General features: G+C 37.4%; 1 protein-coding gene across 4 annotated transcripts in view; it reads left to right on the top strand.

Annotated features, from left to right (window-relative positions):
- Window positions 1-1,476: 1,476 nt before the first annotated feature.
- The window catches only part of L3mbtl3 (L3MBTL histone methyl-lysine binding protein 3), a 93,535-nt gene continuing 76,210 nt past the window's right edge, over window positions 1,477-18,801 (top strand). For all 4 annotated transcript variants that reach the window (XM_090338140.1, XM_090338139.1, XM_090338138.1 and 1 more), the window contains exons 1-2: window positions 1,477-1,556; window positions 16,620-16,736. In XM_090338140.1, the coding sequence (XP_090194266.1) occupies window positions 16,635-16,736 (102 nt within the window). In that variant the 5' untranslated portion in view covers window positions 1,477-1,556; window positions 16,620-16,634. The remainder of the gene's footprint in view (window positions 1,557-16,619; window positions 16,737-18,801) is intronic.

Below are 18,801 nucleotides of genomic sequence, written 5' to 3'. Positions count from 1 at the left end.
TGGGGCCTCTGGGGACTCGCTGATTTTGTTTTTTTTTTTAATTTTTATTTTTTGGGGGGGTCAACACCCCCCCCCCCCCACCGGCCTTGCTTCTTAGAGGAAAACACCTGACTTCTGCGAAAATAGCGATTGGGCGCACTGTTAGGATAAGAAACAGTTCGTTTGTTTTCGTGTTTGTCTTCCTCGGTGTCTTTTCACCGAGTTTTTCTTCAGTCAGTCACCGGTAACAGCGGATGACTCAGTTCTAAACAGTGTTGCTAAAAGACAAAGCAAGATGTGCTTAACACTGGAAAGAAAAGAAAAAAGAAAGGAAAGAAAAGAAAAAGATCTATTTTTGAGATTTGCTTGTGATGTGAACTGGTCACTTTATTCTGGGATCAGTGTATTTAAGGCTAGCCTTTTGTTTCCTAGCTGTATAACACATGTATACATACATATATGTATATGTGATCATACATGGGTAGGCCCTTTTTACTTGTGTTTCATTTGGGTGAAAATTAGTTCTGAATACTGAGTACTTGATGTCATCTGAAATTTAAAATACTTCTCTATGTGGGTAGAAAAACAAAAACTGCTTACCCAATCTACATAATATCCCCCCCCCCACTGGTTTTTAAGCCATTTTTTTTTTGCCAGTCCTGGGCTTGAGCTCAGTGCCTGAGCACTGTCCTTGGGTTTTCTCAAGGCTAGAGCTCTACCACTTGAGCCTCAGCACCACTTCCAGCTTTTTTCTATGCATGTGGTACTGAGGATTCCAACCCAGGCGTTTGTGCATGCTAGGCAAGCACTCTACCACTAGGCCAAACTCCCGCCCCCTAAGCCAAACTTTTTACTAAGACTTCATTTTTTTTTTTCTTTGCCATTCCTGGGGCTTGAACTCAGTGCCTGGACACTGTCCTTGCACTTTCTCAAGGCTAGCACTCTACCACTTGAGCCACTGCACTTCTCTGGCTTTTCTTCCTTTGTATGTGGTATTGTATAATTGAACTGAGGACTTTGTGCATGCTAGGCAGGCACTCTACCACTAGGCCACACTCCTGGCCCGAGGCACCTAATATTAAAGATAAAAACAGCAAGAGAAATTAAAGTTGTGTCAAGTGGCCCCCAGAACTAGTTTCACCTACCTGTCATTCAGTTCACATAATGGTTTTTTGTTTTCTGTTTGAAACCAGTCCTCCTTATGTAGCCAGGCCAGCCTTTCGCTCCTGATTCTCTGGCTTCTGTTTCTAGAGGGCTGAGATTGGCAGCTCTGTCATCTACATTTGAGTTTTATTGAATGAATTTCAGAGGAAGATATAAATAATTACAATCAATTGTACATCAGCCAGAACTAATTCAGTTTAATATACATCGTGATCATGTCAATGTTTAAGACTGTAAATTTATTAATTTCATATTGTGGATAGGAGGACCTTGATGGCAATGCTTTTTTAACCTTTCTTTTCTTTTCTTTTCTTTTTGTTGTTGTTGATGAATGTTAAATTCTTCAGAGAAGTCTTGGGGGTGTTCATTTGTAAAGCCCATCAGACTCTTCTGATTTTCATTACAACTACAAGGTAAGATCAACTTGATGGGAATTACCCAACTTACTTTTTTTTATTGCTAATCCTGGGACTTGAACTTAGGGCCTGGGCACTGTCCTTGAGCTTTCTCAAGGCAAGCATTCTACCACTTGAGCCACAGCACCACTTCTGGCTTTTTCTGGGTATGTGATACCCAAGGAATTGGACCCAGGGCTTGGTGCATGCTAAACAAGCACTCTACCACGAGACCACACTCCTAGCCTTGGTAAAAAGTTTAAAGACTGCATTTGGAAATCAGAAAGGAAAGTGTGGGATGGAGTCAACAGAAAACCTAAGTTTATGGTGGCTGCTTGGGAATTATGTGAACCTATTGACACTGTCTGATTAAGCTTTGAAGGAAACATTAGGAAAAACAATTGCCCTGGATAAATATTTAGAGGGATTTAGTAGGTTTTTCATTAGCATTTCAGCACCTGTTTTTACTGAAAACAAAATGGAATTCAGTATTATTTTTTGGGATTGAAGAAGTAGGGGAACTGGAACAAAGGAATTGTAGACAAATGTAACTTACAGAGCTATACAGTGATACAAAAAAGATTCTGGAATTTTAAATGTCTTTGGAGCCCATGGTGAGAATTAATAGCTTAAATTTGCTGTGAGAGTTTTGGGGTATTTAAGAAACGTATATGTGATTCCTGATACCGGAGAAATGTCAGATACTATGTTGTGTCATAGGAGTAGAGTGACTCAGCCTAGACTTGTGGACTTTTGAACAAAAGTCTTCCACAGGAAGATAGCTATTGTCCAGCAATGTCTTACTGAAATTTTGGAGTGTGTTGGTTTATTCCCAATAATCCAGGACCTACTCTTCAGATATACATAAATCTCAGGATTCCAGTCATGTCTGAAGTCCAACCTCTGAGTACCTTTGTGTCACTGAGTACGTTATGTTACTTATTTCTCTTTTTCTCTTAATCTTTCCATCTCCTCTGCTTGTTTCCCTTCTCTGTCATAAGCATTAAAGGGTTGCTGATTCTAACTTGGCAAAAAGGAAAGGTACTGAAAATTAGTCTTCCTTTTATGAGCAGGACTGATAACCTTGTTGATTCACATGCAATTGAGAAGTCACACAGAGTAGTTTTCTAGGCAAGCAGTTTTACCACTTGAGCCAGTCTCTCAATCAGTTTGTATTTCTCCATCTGCAAAATGGGGAGCCACGATACTTGCCATGCTTTTAAAGACTCTTAAAAATGATTATTAATATTTTTAAAGATGCAATAAAATAAGGTCTTGAGAACTATAAAGAAATACTCAAGTCTGTGCCTGTCGTTTCATCATCTTACCTTAGGTATGCTTTGTGAAAGGCAGAACATGGTGCTTTAATTCCTGGCTAAGATGTTTAGATTGGTTTTGGGCATGTGTATTATATACTCTTGTCAAAACATTTCTAGCAGTATTTTTCTTTCTTGAGAAAAAGTAATTTATCTTTGACAGTAGTGGTTCCTAAGGGAGGGAACGCATTCTAACGTGGTTGCTGGGTACAAAGTCCACAATTCATCCCAAATCAATCATTTAATAAGTAGAAGAGGTGAGTGAAAGAAATACTTTAACATGAGGCCTACTTATGGAAATGGTTAGGTGGTGGGAGAAGAGTTGTCGCAAGGGGAATTTGTGTGCTGTAATTAAAACTTTGGTTTCCTGAGTCTGCTGGGAGAAGAGGATAATAAAATAGGTAAATGGAATAATGGTGATTTAAACTAGTGGGAGGCCAAGGAAATGATTCTGGTGAATGGCTGAATTTAGGGAAAGGTCCACATGAGATTTTTTCCAGCTGCATTTTAAGTCATTTACTGCTGTATTCTATATATGAAATATAAACCTATTCACATGCATAAGTATGCTATATATTATAGTGAGCCCTCTAAAATCTAGATAAAAAACAAATCACAAATACTCTTTGTCATTACTTTCAATATGACACTTCTTTCTTTTCTTTCTTTTTTTTTTTTTTTTGCTAGTCTGGGGCTTGAACTTGTTTGGCTTTTTTTTTTCTTTTTTCTTTTTGCTTAAGGCTGGCCACTTGAGCCATACCTCCACATCCAGCTGTTTTTGGTGGTTAATTGTAGATAAGAGTCTTAAGGATTTTTTTCTATACAGGGTAGCTTACAACTGTGATCTTTAGATTTCAGCTCCCTGAGTAGCTAGGATTATAGGCATGAGTCATTGATGACTGGGTATTTTTTGGTTTTATTTCATTTCTTTTTTGTAGCTTATCCAATCAATGTTCTAAGAAACAAATGTATCCTAATCAATTACTCATTCAGCATTTTAGAGTTGGTTTTTGAATGATTTTGATTGGTTTGGCATTTTTTGAGAACTATGTTCTATTTCAACCAATGCTGTTTATTATAGTAATATTATAAATACTTTATGAGGTGTGGAGCAAGGATGAGTAACTGAATGATCACTCTAGCAGTGTTTTTAGTTACTTAACTAAAAGTTATTTTTATTTTTTTTAGTGTCTCACTTTATAGCCTCTAACTCTTGATCCTCCTGCTCAGCCTTATGAGTGCCAAGGTTGCAGGTATGCCCCTCCTGCTTCTGTAGTGTTAACTCTGGAAGGGTAGGTTTTTACCCTTGTGGATTTCCCTAGGTCATTACCTCAGGAGTAGATACAATTCTGAGCTTTGTACATAATATGAAAACAGTTGCGTACTGTGTCAGTAGAAAAGATTAAGGGTTTAGTAGTTATGGAATCTAGTGAGCCAAGAAATGATGGTTCTATAATGGCATACATAAGGCATAATACTCTGTGTTCCATTTTAATGCTTAGCTTTCAGAAAAGAGTAAGTAGCTTTTTAGCCTTATCAAGAAGTAGTTGACCTGTGTTGATCTGGCAAGGACAATGGATTTGGGCTGGCCTTCTCTTTGACCAGTGTGTTCACATGGAGATGACTTTCTGGAAAAGATCTGCGCCACTACTGCCCCAACTTGCTACTGTGCAGAGGATTCATTCATCACATAGATTTGGGGTTATTATGGTATAGGTGGAGATGCCAGAGAACTACTTACATGACCATATGTATATATATTTGTATTTGATGTCTTCAAATTCAGCAAATCTGTACAAGATATATTCTGTAAAGGATTTCATTCTCAGGATTTTTCTTTATTGTGCTACATTATTTCTTTGACATGTATAGATAGGAGTTAGTAGTGGGAGATCAAGAACCAGTTTGTATTGATTATGGCTATTATATGGCAAGCAGCAGAAAGGAAAACACCAGGAATGGTTCTGTGCACCCTTGACACAAACTTGCTTTATGAGGTCTAGGGAAATCCTTTTTTCAGAGAGAGAAGAGTTGGGGGAAAAGAACAAGGACATTTGAGAGGAACTTTAGTGAGATTTGGGGACTTAGGCAAGAGACTTTCTGATGAGGCCATGTTTCTTCTTCTGAAGTAGATTTATGATTAAAGAACTACATGCATGTTATATGATATATAGCTATTTGCCTTCTGTGTTATTATTGTATATACTATAAATGGACCCTTTGTGATCAATCAGCTCATATTTATTGAGCCTCTGTTGTATGTAAGTGTACTTTGTCTACAAAATCCTTGGCCTAGAGTTTTTGTAGTCTGGTTGGATATATAAGCCAATCATCTAATGGTCATTTACAAACAAAACCATGGCTGTTCAAAATGTTCAAGAAACTGAGTTAGTCTAATCCCATAAAATGACATATACTATAAAATTATTGTTCCATCTGAGAAAGGCCTGGCACATTGTAAGTTCTCAAGAAAAAAGGAATGGTAGAGATATAGCCATAGGTTCCATATGGATGTTAAACATGGTCTTGTGGTAGGATGGGTCAGACTAGGAGCCCCCTGCAAAGAAAACAGTTAAATTTACATGCACTTGCGTACCTAGTAAATGAAAAGCATTGAGCTTGATTTATGGGTTTTTTTTTAGTTCATCCAAAAAATACTTAATACCTTGTCTAGATACTAAGGTATTATTAGTCTTTGTGCTGAATCTTTTTTCTGCTGCTCTCAGTAGCCTTGAATAGTTGGTGTATTATTTCTGAATGGTAGTTGTATCCCAGGCTGCCCTTCAAGCATCTGTGTAGCCTCGGCTGGCTGTGAACTTTTGATCTTCCTGCCTCAGCCTTCCAAGAGCTGGGGATTACAAATATGAGTCACCAGTGCTCAGAGATACTTAGTAACTTGTCTAAATTCATATTATACGTTTTGAAAAGGCCAGGACCAAGGAAAAATGATACAGTTAGTTGTCTCTTTGGGTTTCAGATTTTCAAAACAGCATTTCTTAGCACACTTAAAGACATTGTAATATGTTTGATCTTATAACTGATTTTTTTCTATACAGAGCAACAGTGCAACAAAGGAAAAATGGATGGGAAGAAAACAGTCTTTTCACTGTAGTTTTTTCCCCATAAACCAAGAATTTAGGAAAGACCAATTATTGCATTATGCTAGAAAAAAGGCCTCTCTTTTTAGTGTTAATTAAGCAATCCATAAGAAAGAATGAGAGAGGCAGCTCAGTGGTAGCACATTTTCCTAGAACACAGAAGACCGTGGTTTGATATCCAACATTAGGGGGGGAAAAAGATTTCAAAAAGAATGGAACTCAGATTTACCCAAGTAGACTCAAAGATGATGGAATTTATTCACAAGCCAAGATTATGAAAAGAAAGGATAAAATTAAAATAAGTGATAAAGATAATAGTTGAAGGAAGCTGGGAGCACAGTGTGCTCAATTCAATATCAGAATGAAAATGAAGCATCACTAAGAGGCTTTTCCATCACAGTGTTTTAATTATTGTTGCTATACTCTGAACAGAAGGCCATTACTTTCCATGAAGAGGTGAAGAGTCTTGGAGTTGGTGGTTTTCTGGTATAGTGACTATTGCAGATCTTGTCTAGATGACTTGTGTTTGCGTTCACTGGTCCTTTAATCTGAGTTAGAAAGATGTCATCATATGTACTAACTATAAGGTAAATGGATGGTCCTACTTTTGTTGCAACAATTCCTTTTTTCTTGAGAACTTACAATGTGCCAGGCCTTTCTCAGATGGAACAATGACTTTATAGTATATGTCATTTTATGGGATTAGACTAACTCAGTTTCTTGAACACTCTGAACAGGACTGTCTAGGCACAAAGCTCGGATGAGTGTTTTCACCCCATCTGTTACACTGTTGAACCCCAAGTCATGAACTGAAATGTCTGTGTGGTCAATCTGATTGGGTTGTTAAATAATCTAAATAATTCACCTTGTGGGTTTGTGGTTTTATTTGATGGACTTAAGACTTTGCTGTACAATCTATTGATAAGGAGACTGGCTACAAATTTTATCTAGATAAGCCTAGAGGCATGACTTTGTGGGAGAGAAAGGAAATCTGGTTAAATCTAATTTATTATAAGTGAAAGAGAAATTGAGTGTAAGTCTTTTAATTATATCTTTATGGTCTATAAAAATGTGAAGCAGAAAAGGATACTACTTTTAGAATTTTTAGAAAAATTACAGAATGAAATAAAAAATAAGACACTATTTTTAATTCTTTTTAAATTTAGGTTCATGCATATGTAGTAAATGCACAGAAGTCTGTGTCAGACAGGTTCTTGTTCTTTTTATGGCCCTCAAATCTCTCTAATGGGTGTAAAATTTCTATTATTGCTGTTCTGGTGTAGTATGTTGATGAAAATGATAGCACTTTTAAGGACATTTCTGCCTCTTGTTGAAATACCTTATATTCTGCATGTTGAACATGAACTTCAAATAAAAGCATTTGATGGGAGTGTATTAAATAGGCCATAGGCTCATTAATGTCAGTTAACATGATTTTACTCTCTGTGTGCCTGTTTTTTTTTTTTTTTTCTTGAAAGGCATTTTTCATTTTCTGTTCCTCTTCTAAAGGAAGTAAGTAGGTTAGGCCACAGAATCTCAACTTTTTCATCCTTACAGTAACAAATGAGAGGCAGGAAGTTGAGATTTTTGTAAAGGTTACCCTCCGTGACTGCTTCTTTGCTCTGTGGCTGAGCAGATAGCAAATCAGACAAAGCATTACTAGATCATAAGTACAGTTGTTGTTCTCACTAAAATATGACCAGTATGGAGAGTGGGAATATTGGAAAAAAAATAATAAGATGGAACCACTCTAGTAACTGATTTCCTACATAAAGGGTTGATGGATTGCTTGACAGCTCAGTTGTCTGCTGTTCAAGGACAATTGAGAACACAAGGCTCAGATTTTCAAGGATTTATTCTTGATTACACTGAGGTTTCACTTGTCACATTGAACTAATCTAGGGTTTTTCTTGCCTGAAATCTATGAACTTGGGCCTGGGAGGCAAGACTTTTTACATCTCTGTATCACAGATCTCAATTCTAATATGTGTACAATGCAGAGTTCTTATCAGGTTTGAGTGTGTAGAATATCAAAGCTGGTATCTGTCACGCTTGATTTGAAAGGAAATTTTTTTTTCTTTGTAGCAATATGTGTTCGTTAAGGGATGCTTCAAGTGTGAGTTTGGGTTTTTCTCATATTCTTATTGAATAAGCCTGTTTTAAGAGGTTTGAATTTAACTTCTTTTGATGTGCTCTTCAGTGATGCTTACCTGAGGAGAGTTTCTTGGAGTGGTAATGTTATGCTTCTACCAAAGAAGTAAATAAACACTTAGCAGCTTAGTTGTTAGCTGGGAATTTTTGCTGGAGAGTATGAGATGGACGGACAAACGAATTTCTTTCAGTTTCTTTTTTGACCTCTCTCCTTTGCTGATCTGTTTCATTTTTATTGTCCTGCTTTTGGTTTTACAGTGTTGGGGATCAAACCCATAGCCTGGCTGTGTACTAGGTGTGTGCTCCTACCACTGTTGTACATCCCACCCCGCTCCTTCCTTTGGTCAGTAAAGTTTATTGATACCTTCTGTGACTCTTCATGAAGGAGAAAACAATGACTACATGAAGATCTTTCAAGAGAGAAAGAAGAATATTGTCATAATAGAGTACATCTGTGAAAAAGGGACCAGATTACTTTAGGGGACAGATCGGGTGAGGAGAGATGATGTAGAACGATGGGAAAGGGTCATAATAATCAGGGTACTTTGCACTCACAAATTGACACATTAAATTGAAACCCTTTGACACAACTACTTAAAGATAATTTAAAAAATTAAAATGACAAAGTATAAACCAAAAAATTGAAAACCTCCTTGAAATAGATGAACTTGTGTTTTAATCAGGGTATATTAGCGATATTTTCCTGGGCTGTCTTCTGACATTTTTCTGTGTGCACACATATTCCAGAGCTCACACAGAGAGACTGTGGAGCCCTGTCTGGGAGATCTTCTAGCTTTCATCTCTCCTTCCTACTGGCCTCTCTCCTCAATCTGGGCAGCTCTTTCTGTTCACCTCTTTACCAGCCCTTTTGAAAGCAGGTCCTGGAACCAGCATTGGTATGTGAGGAAAGCACAAATGGTGTAGTAAGGTTGCCAGTGGCCTAGTTTAGGCTAGTTTTTCAGAAATGATGTCCTATTTATTTATTTATTTGGATCGTTAAGCCTCCTTGGAAAGACTTGGCAATATGAACAGTTACATTTGGGACCGCTTACAAATTTTCCCCAATCCATTTCAAAATCTGCTTGTCTGTGAAATCTCAGAGTCTTAGCATTGTCCATTTAACTGCCATTCCTGTCCCCTTTTCTGGACAGGAAGGATTACATTGGGCTTTGTGATCCTTGGTCACCCTCCCCTGTGCTACTTCAGACATCTGCCAACCTAATGCTTGGAGGGTTGTGGATGCGGAAGGACAGCTTGTTTTCTTTACTCCCGATGACTGTAGCTCTTGTGGACTGAGTGTCCGCTGTGCAGAGCACTCCAACTTGCATAATTTTTTTTTAAAGTTCTTAAGTTTCTTGAAAGTACATATTCCTACTCGTTTCTTAGCTGAGGGGCTAAGGCTCAAGATAGAGTAGATTTTCCCCCTAAGGTAATTGCTCAGTGAAGATAATTGTACAGCTTGTAGATTGTGAGACTGAGCTTTAAGTCCAGTTGCCTTTGCTCCAGAGCCTTTGCTTTTTCACAATTGACAGTTTGCTGTCTTTTCTGTTGACTGACATACAAGATACTGGGCACTGTCTTAAGTAAAAGTCTTCTTTCTTTGCCTAGGTGATGTCAATTATTATTATTATTACTTTATTATTTTGTATGCTGTTCTTGGGACTTGAACTCAGGGCCTCCTGGATACTGTCCCTGAGCTTTGTGCTCAAGGCTAGTGCTCTACCATTTGAGCCTCAGTTCTACCTCTGGATTTTTGTTGGGTAATTTATGATACAAGTCTTACAGACTTATCTGCTCAGACTGGCTTTTGAATCCTTCTCCTCAGATCTCAGTATCCTGAGTAGATAGGATTATAGGAGTGTACCACTGGTATCGGATGCTCAGTTATTGTCTTTTATCCATAAAGTGACAATAATAGTCTTTGTCACTCTTAGAAGAAGAGTTGTGAGGGTCAGAAAGCTGGTATTGGTGGGATTTTTTTTTTAATGAAAAAAAAAAAAAACATTGACGAACCCTCTTTTTTATGCCAGTACTGGGACTTGAATTCAGAGCTCAGCAATGTCCCTTAGCTTTTTCACTCAAAGTTGTTGCTCTACCATTATAGCCATAACACCACTTCCAAGAAGAACATGTTTCATGTGTGTCAGGCTCATTGGCTGCTTTTGATTAGCCCAGTTGGCCTTGTATTGCTGGAGGTAGGAATTTCCTCAGCAGAGGTAGGGGAGCAAAGAAGTGGTATTAAAAAAGATTTGTGAAGGAGGCACAGAATGTTTTATCTATAGTCAAAAGTAGATGCGTGACATTTTTGAGGGGTATGTCCCAAGCCAATTGAAATTACTAAAATTAACTGGAATAGTTCAGTGTTCTCTGTAGACCCCTTACAACTTACCTCAGTTGACAAATGATTTTTGTACTGTCTGGAGCATTTATTGAATCAGATTCACATATCTCATCTACTTACTTCCTTTTGGAGCATTTGGTAGTTTTGTTCACATGATGTGTCTGACTCATCATTGCGTTGGACATTTCAGTCTTGAATTTATCTGAAACTTCTGTTTTGTGGCTTGGGCTGGTAACTTTCATAAACATTTCCATATACCCCGCATTCTGACATCAACACTAGACTCAACTTGCAGTTAATTTTATCTGTTTCGAGTTTTAAAAAGAAAGAGTTTTTATCACTTTATTTGCAGTGTTCACAGCACTAAGTAAGTACTATGACTAAGAGACTCCCTGGACTTTGGCCAGGCCTGAGGATGTGTCCTCACTCCTCAGCTTTAAGACATGTGTGATTCAGAATTATGTCTATGCAAAAGGACAAATTACTAAATGTCATGAGAACTGCAGGTGTCACTCAGGAACGAAGGAACCATAAATATCGGCGTGGGACTGCATACCTTTTGTGCAGTAGCCTACCCTACACATCTTCCTCTTCTCCATCTGGTGCTCTGAAACATGCACTTATAGTTAACACCTTCTAGTTAACTTACCAAGAGCCTTGCACGTGTTGACTTGCCTCTGGCAAGTTTCAGTGGTTGACATCAGGGACAGTATTCTCATTATCATATACTTTGTTTTGTTGAGACTGGGGATCTCATCCCATAGCCCTGAGTGACTTTGTTACTGATCATCTTTCTGCTTCAGTGTCCTGATGTTGGGATTACAGGAGTGGACCACCATACCCAGCTCTACGCTAAACTTTTAAATAAGCCTGAAATAGGATTCTGAAACTCCTTATTTGTACTGTTTAAAAATGCATATATTAGGCTGGGAGTTTTGCCTAGTGGTAGAATGCTTGCCTAGCATGCACGAAGACCTGGGTTCGATTCCACATACACAGAAAAAAGCTGGAAGTGGTGCTGTGGCTCAAGTGGTAGAGCTCTAGCCTTGAGAAAGTCCAAGGACAGTGCTCAGGTCCTGAGCTCAAGTCCAGGACTAGCAAAAAAACCACCCAAACATATATTAATTGTATATATGCATATTTGGTTATTTGAAATAGGTTAGGGAAGGGGGGAGAACAAAATGAGGGGCGGGTGTGGGGGAAGGGAAATGGGGACCAAGACATGAGAAAGGGTATCAATGTTTGTGAAGTAATGCACCTTCTATCTGATGAATATAATGTAACCCTTCTATTAATTACAATAAAAATATATGGAAAAATACATATATTGTTTGATGACTGGTGTTGTGTATGCACATATATGTTTGTGCACATATACATACATGTCATTTGAATACTTAGCAGGTACATAAGAATGTACAGACAGAAGTCTCCCTTTCCCATAGGATTGTCTTTTAGCAAATTATTTCCCATTCTTGGACATAGTCAGAACTACCAATTTCTGACATATCTTTACAGAGATTTATGTATGCATAAGCATTCCAGACACACACACACACACACACACACACACACACACACACACACACACACACACACATACACGCACTTGTTTTTTCCAAAGGGAACCAGACCAATTATATTTTCCTGTTTCATGAAGTTAGTAGGCCTAGTATAGTACCTTGCAGCTGTTTCTGTTTCAGAATGTAAACAGTTTCTTTGTCTTTTATGTAGCATCATGTAGCTTTGGGTAGATTTGCTGCAGTTATCCTCCATTGGTTGACATCTGGGTATTCAGTAGTCTTATACATATATTCAGGTATCTACAAGATAACTCTGTAGAAGTAGAATTGATAAATTGGAATATACATTCTTGAATATTGATCTCCCTAATGGTTCTTATTCCCATTAAGGTTCAAACCCAGGGTCTTGTTCAGGTTGATTACCTGGTCTACCACTGAGTGGTAATAAAATAGGACTTTGGATTCTATGGTATTTATTACTGAACCTAAGAGTCTGGCTCAAGGGAAAAGCATTTTACTTTGCATGCACAAGCCCTAAGTTTAAGCCCTAGCACTGGGGGGAAAAGTGACTCATTAATATCTAATGGAAGAAAGAAATGTTAGACTGCAGCCACCAAGAACTTATTTACATGATTTTCCTCAGTAGGCTGTCTCAAGTAAGGAGAAAAAGGACAGGTGCAGGACAGACGGATATGCAGTTTGGAGGGTGGTATCCTTTGTCATTTAGCATGCACTCTAGCCTTGCGGGTGGAGACTTGGGCCAAGACATTTGTAATATAAGTGAGTAAAAGCGGAGGGAGCTGTTGCACTGAAGATGTTGGGGTATATTTATACTCATACCAATGGTAATGGCCTCTGATTGGTTGAGGTGAAATGATTTTGCCTGCAGGTTTGTATGCAGGTAAAGGATGCATGTAGAGGATGAAAGGGAGGTGGCTTTGAACTATGGGATTCTTATTCTTCATACAAGCAGCAGCTCTTGTGAAAATAATATTGATGGCTGGCTATTCTACACAATTTAATAGGTAGTAGAAAAATATTTAGTTTGTTAAAGGCATTCAGACTTCTTGTGAAAATGAAAGTAGCCAGTGGCTATGTAGCCACTATACAGCAAATGTTTTTGTGATTGTATGTATAATACATCAATATATTTTCTGATTAGTACTAGGATTTGAACTCAGGCCCTCCTCACATGCATGCTAACCCTACTGATAAATCATGGACTCTGGCTCTTTCCTTGCAGCTTTTGAGGTAGCATTCTACTTCCTGTTTGGTTGTATACCTAGACCGTGTTTCTCTTATTTTTCACTTCCCCGCATAATTGGGATGATAATGCATGCCATTATGCCTGGCATTTTCCTGTTGGAATGGAGTGTCATAGCGTTTTTTTGTTTTTGTTTTTTTTTTCCTGTCTGAATTGTCCCAGAACCATGATCCTCTTGATTCTGGCCTTCTAGGATGACAGGTATGTACCACTATGCTCAGCCACTGGTGAAAATGAGGTCACTTGAACCTTTCTTCTCAGGCTAGCCTCAAACCATGATTATCTTCATCAGAGCCTCTCAAGTAGGTAGATTATAGTATATGGATTTGTGCTGCAGTATTTTATACAAAGTATCCATCTACCTTAGAGTGAAAAATAGTTAAATAAATTTTTAACATATTTTTTATTGTAATTAATAGACAGGTTACATAATATTTGCCAGATAGAAGGTGTATCACTTCTTGATATGGTCTTACAGGCAGAGTACACTTTGCAACACTTACTTTTATTTTTGTTATTTTTATTTTTTTTTTCTAGTCCTGGGGCTTGAACTCAGGGCCTAGGCACTGTCTTTGAGCTTTCTCAAGGGTAGTGCTCTATCATTTGAACCACAGCACCACTTCCTGTGTATGTAGTACCAAGGAATTGAACCCAGGGCTTTGGTGCAAGCACTCTCTCTACTACTAGGCCACACTCCCAGCCCCTATAACACCCATTATTTTGTGTACCCAAAGCTATTTTGGTATTTCCTAAAGCATGTAACAAACATTTACTGCAGATTTTGCATAGTGGTAACTTTTAGACTTCTCATCCTAGACATAGACAGGATTTTACTACAAGTATGGTTTTTACATAGGAAAAGAAGCATTCTGGTTTTATCAAGTTTATTCAGTAGTGGAAATTTATTATGTCACTGTATGGAGGAAAAATTATTCCTGTGTCACTTAAGAGGGAGGCAGTTTCATTGTTTACCCTAGCCCATTAGACCTTCATGTCTCAGCTCCTTTTCGGGGAATTGAATCTTCGTGAGAGTGAAATTTGAATTCTTCAAATTCAAACTAGATACATTTTGAAATGTCTTGATGCTTTCTCAGAAAAGAAAGGAAGAAATAATACTGGAGCACCTAGAAATTTTCAACAGAAGATAATTCTCATTCAAAGAAATACACTATTTTTCCTTTTGATGGTTTTTAAATGATTACATATTCTATGTGTAAGGAAACTGCACTTAAAAAATCCTGAGCCTAGTATGGTGGTGCCTAGCTATAATAATTCCAGCTCTTAGGGAGGCTAAGATGGGAGGAAATTCAAGGCCAGCCTGGTCTACGTAGTCAGATCCAGTCTCAAAAACAAACTAAAGCACATAGTGTTCTCCTTTCACTGTCTTTTTTTCTTTAACAAAGCAGCATAATCTGCTCAAATCTTTATTTTTAATAGTTTAATTAGAGACTAGTCCAGGTCTATAAATTATTATGATTGGCCACATGCTTCTTAAATCTCTTTACTCTAAATTTCACATTTCCTCTAAGGTTTCTTACTTTTTTTTTTTTTAATGCAGAAAGCAACTTTTATGTTGTACACTAGTGACTTTTAGTTATTTTTGGTCTCAAAAATTTGTATGCTTGAAAATAACCAAAAATCCAAATAGATATTGTATTATAGGATATATATACATATATATATTTGGGAGTACAATGTATATGTACATATTCATGTCTATATATGTCCATATGTACATATATAGAGAGAATATGGTATAACTATGGCATATATGTACAAATATAAATAGGCATTTACTCTTAGAACTGATCATTTGAAGGATTCATTTAAAAATAACACATAAGGGCTGGAAGTTTGGCCTAGTGGTAGAATGCTTGCCTCGCATGCATGAAGACCCAGGTTCGATTCCTCGGTACCACATACATAGAAAAAAAAAAGCCGGAAATGGTGCTGAGGCTCAAGTGGTAGTGCTCAGGCCCTGGCCTCAAGTCCAGGACTGGCAAAAAAAACCAACAACAACAAAAAAACCCCACATAAATCTAGAGAATAGTGTTATATATAAACTTTAGAAAGTGAATTATAAAAATATGAGAGACGTGACATTGTTTTACATTTTTGCAAATCCTTGATATCTAGCTTAATAGAGATAGCTAAATCCTTGACTGTTTCTGCATCATCTGTTGCAGTGTGTTGTTTTGGTTGAAAAATGTGAAGAAAATCTGGTTTTATGTGTATATGAGGTTGGAAAATTAAAGTGTTTGTTAGCTTACATTAGGTTTTCATTGGGGGACCTTTATCTGTTACATTTGCACTCATTTACAATTACATTCAATCAAACTCACCCCTTCTCTGACTTTCCCTGCCCCCTTACTCCCTTCCCCAAACAGTTTCAACAGGTTTCTTTGTTTGCAGTTAACTGTACTCAGATCTCTTTAATCTTCCTTGTTAGCCCAACCCCCTCCTGCTGGTACCCATCCCCTGACCCTCTGTTTCTCTTTCCCATCCTTTCATCCTCTATTGATCAACCTTTAGTAAGGTCCATTATGTGTTGCCATATATAGTTACAAAGTAGTTAAAATTACCCTCTGTTTTTGTTCTTTCCATTTCCTTTTCCTTCTCCTAAGTAGTCCCTTAATTAGATTAATATTCAGTATTTATATACATATGCAAATGCTGTACATGCCATAAATGTCCTTTTGGTAGGCCTGAAAATCTTTGAGCATGTCTTGACTTATATTATTATATCCTCCAATTGCACCCATTTTCTTGTAAAGGATACAGTTTTACTTCTCTGTAGTATTCCATAATGTGTGTGTGTATGTGATTTTATGTATATGTGCTTGAATATACCTCTCTCATCCTTATGAGATATGCCATATGATATGGATGACATATATGTTATGTGATATGATCAAGCACCATATTTATAGTATACATTATGTGGTATATATATGAGAGATTTCATATGAGGCATATATGAGAATCTATGCATATATATGAAAACATCTTTTGTATATTGCAAGGTTCCATAGTGTGCGTATATATATATATATATATATATGTGTGTGTGTGTGCATATATATGCATATATATAATGAGAAAAATGAGGGGAAGGACAGGAGGGGAGAGGAACAAAAGAGAGAGAGACAGAGAGGGAGAGAGAGATGTTTGATTTTTTTTTTTACAGGGCCTCAGCCATGCTAGGAAGTATACTCTACCATCAAGCTTTATATCCCTAGCACTAATGATGAATTTTCTGAAGTAGTTGTTTATGGATATGTGGTATTGTGACCAAGAAAATTAGAGAAACCCAAAGCAGTTATCACCAAATGGCACACTGATTTTGTATATATAATACTTAGTGGTATTTTTCACTTTTCCTTCCCAGATTAAAAAAGGAATCATGACTGAATCTGCATCTAGCACAAGTGGGCAGGAGTTCGATGTGTTCAGTGTTATGGACTGGAAAGATGGAGTAGGTACCTTACCAGGAAGTGACTTAAAGGTAAGCTGTCTTTATCAACTAGAATTATGTGTTGTATGCATTTTAATTTGAAGTAAATGCCTATGTGAAATAAGAATTAAAAGCATTAAGCACACTTCTTTAGACTTTATATAATACTCAGACCTCTGCAATAAACTTGTTAGACAGTTGGAAATGCTGATGGGTTGGCAGACGCTTTTGTCACCTGGGTAAGAAGGTGACAAAAGAAGAGTTCCACAGCATGTGCTTATTTTGTGGAAATCAGTCTATGGCTTCAACGAGGACTGTCTTTGTGTTGAATGTATCACGATGGCTAATGAATGCAGAAATGGCAGACAGAAGTCTTAGCTGCTTGGATTCTGTAATTTTGCCTGAATAACTGCAGTAGCCTTTTCACTGAGAAACTGGATATAATATTGTTAAATTATCGAATGATCACAGATTTTTGTGTAAATCAGTTGTTGTGAAGCAGATGTTTTCTGTAAGTCAGATTGTTTGGGTGAGAGCTCTATGGGAGCTAAAGTTTGCTTGTTATGTATGAGCTGGCCTTGCTTCTGTCTCTCCCCTTCCCCCGTCCCCCAAATCCAGGTGGTGACTACTTACTTCTGCTGCCCCATGAAATGTGGTTGCGAAAGCACTCATCTGGGGAGCCAGCTGCCCCCACTTCTCATTTCTAATTTGCTTTTGCTCTACTCCTATCTCTGAGACCTTGAACTAACCTGTGGCCTTTTAGACTTTGTGTTTGTACTCTGTCATTCAGGTATTGGAACGTCCAATCTCCCTAAGAGGCTGTCACTTGGCCTGTCTATCTAAGGCTTGTATCTCAAATAGGAAAAGTCTGCCCCCTTGCATAGACCTCTTGGAGACTGTTCCTTTTTGGTGCTTGTTTGGCAGGTGTCTTGGCCAATCCTGCCTTGTCTCATAATTGAGGCAATCTGCCTGTTGAAAACTTATGTGAGATTTTAGGTGGGGCTCAATTTAATTAAGTGCAATGTGCAACTATCTCATAAGTTTAATGTAACAGAAAGGCTGCAGTTTTGTGAAATCTAGAGATTTAATGAGTATCAGAATACAGTTAGGAGTAGTTGGTTCTAGTGTTCTGTAGCCTAGAGCAATGTAGGTATATTTTAATATAACTAAAAGAGAGGATCCCAAAGGTTTCCAACACAGAAATTATGTGAGGAGATGGGAATGTTAATATCTTTATCTGAATAGCACATAATGTGCATATGTATGGAATTAACCTATATACTCCAAAAATGCGCACAAACATCATATGTCCATTTAGATGATTAGTTTTTGTAAATTGGATTTTTAGGACTTTGAACAAATCAGCTGATCCCTAAGGGTCAAGTTTCCTCTGCAGTAAAATAAGGAACAGAATGAATTCTGGGAATCTTTGCTCTGATAATTCTCCAAATGTTCATGTGGATAAGACACAATAGAGATAAAGGTCTGAAATGTCTGAGAAAAGAAAACTGTTTCTCCACCTCTAGATAATGTCAACTACATCTTAGCTACCTCAGCTTTGTCACATTACTTGAAGTCTCAGAATTTTGGAAGTTTTACTTGAGAAACGAGCCATTTAAATCTGTAAGATTCCTACTCTTTCAGTGATTATAAGATTTAAAGATATGAACACTTAACAAATTGTGTATGTTCTGACGTTGCAACATATTATGTAAATTGTTTTTCTTTAATTGTTTCATTCTCTTATTTTCTTCTCCCTTTTTGTTCCTTTTCTCCTCAAAAGCTTTAAAATATCAGGTGGATGATGAAATTTATAATTATTTTCGGTTAGTTTAACTGAATAAACTAACTCTGATAGTAGCATGAGGTTTCCATCCCTAAGAAATTTGGATTGCTTTAAGGTATTCTGAGTAATTGAATTTAGAAATTACTTTTTAAAAAGATAATCGAGTAATTAAGTCATTTGGTGAGTATTATAATCTGGGTTATTTGATACGATTTTTAGACTCATTTAATTGAGTCTGAGCTAATTGTCCAATGTCAAGTCTACTTCATGTCCTCTAGATAGTTTAGAAAATAATTTAGAATTATTTCCACCTTTATAACCCCCCTTTTT

The sequence above is a fragment of the Megascapheus bottae genome, chromosome 8, assembly GCF_031878675.1.
Source record: "Megascapheus bottae isolate mThoBot1 chromosome 8, mThoBot2.hap1, whole genome shotgun sequence".
Lineage (NCBI taxonomy): Eukaryota > Metazoa > Chordata > Mammalia > Rodentia > Geomyidae > Megascapheus > Megascapheus bottae.
This window is presented reverse-complemented; position numbering and strand designations above follow the sequence as displayed.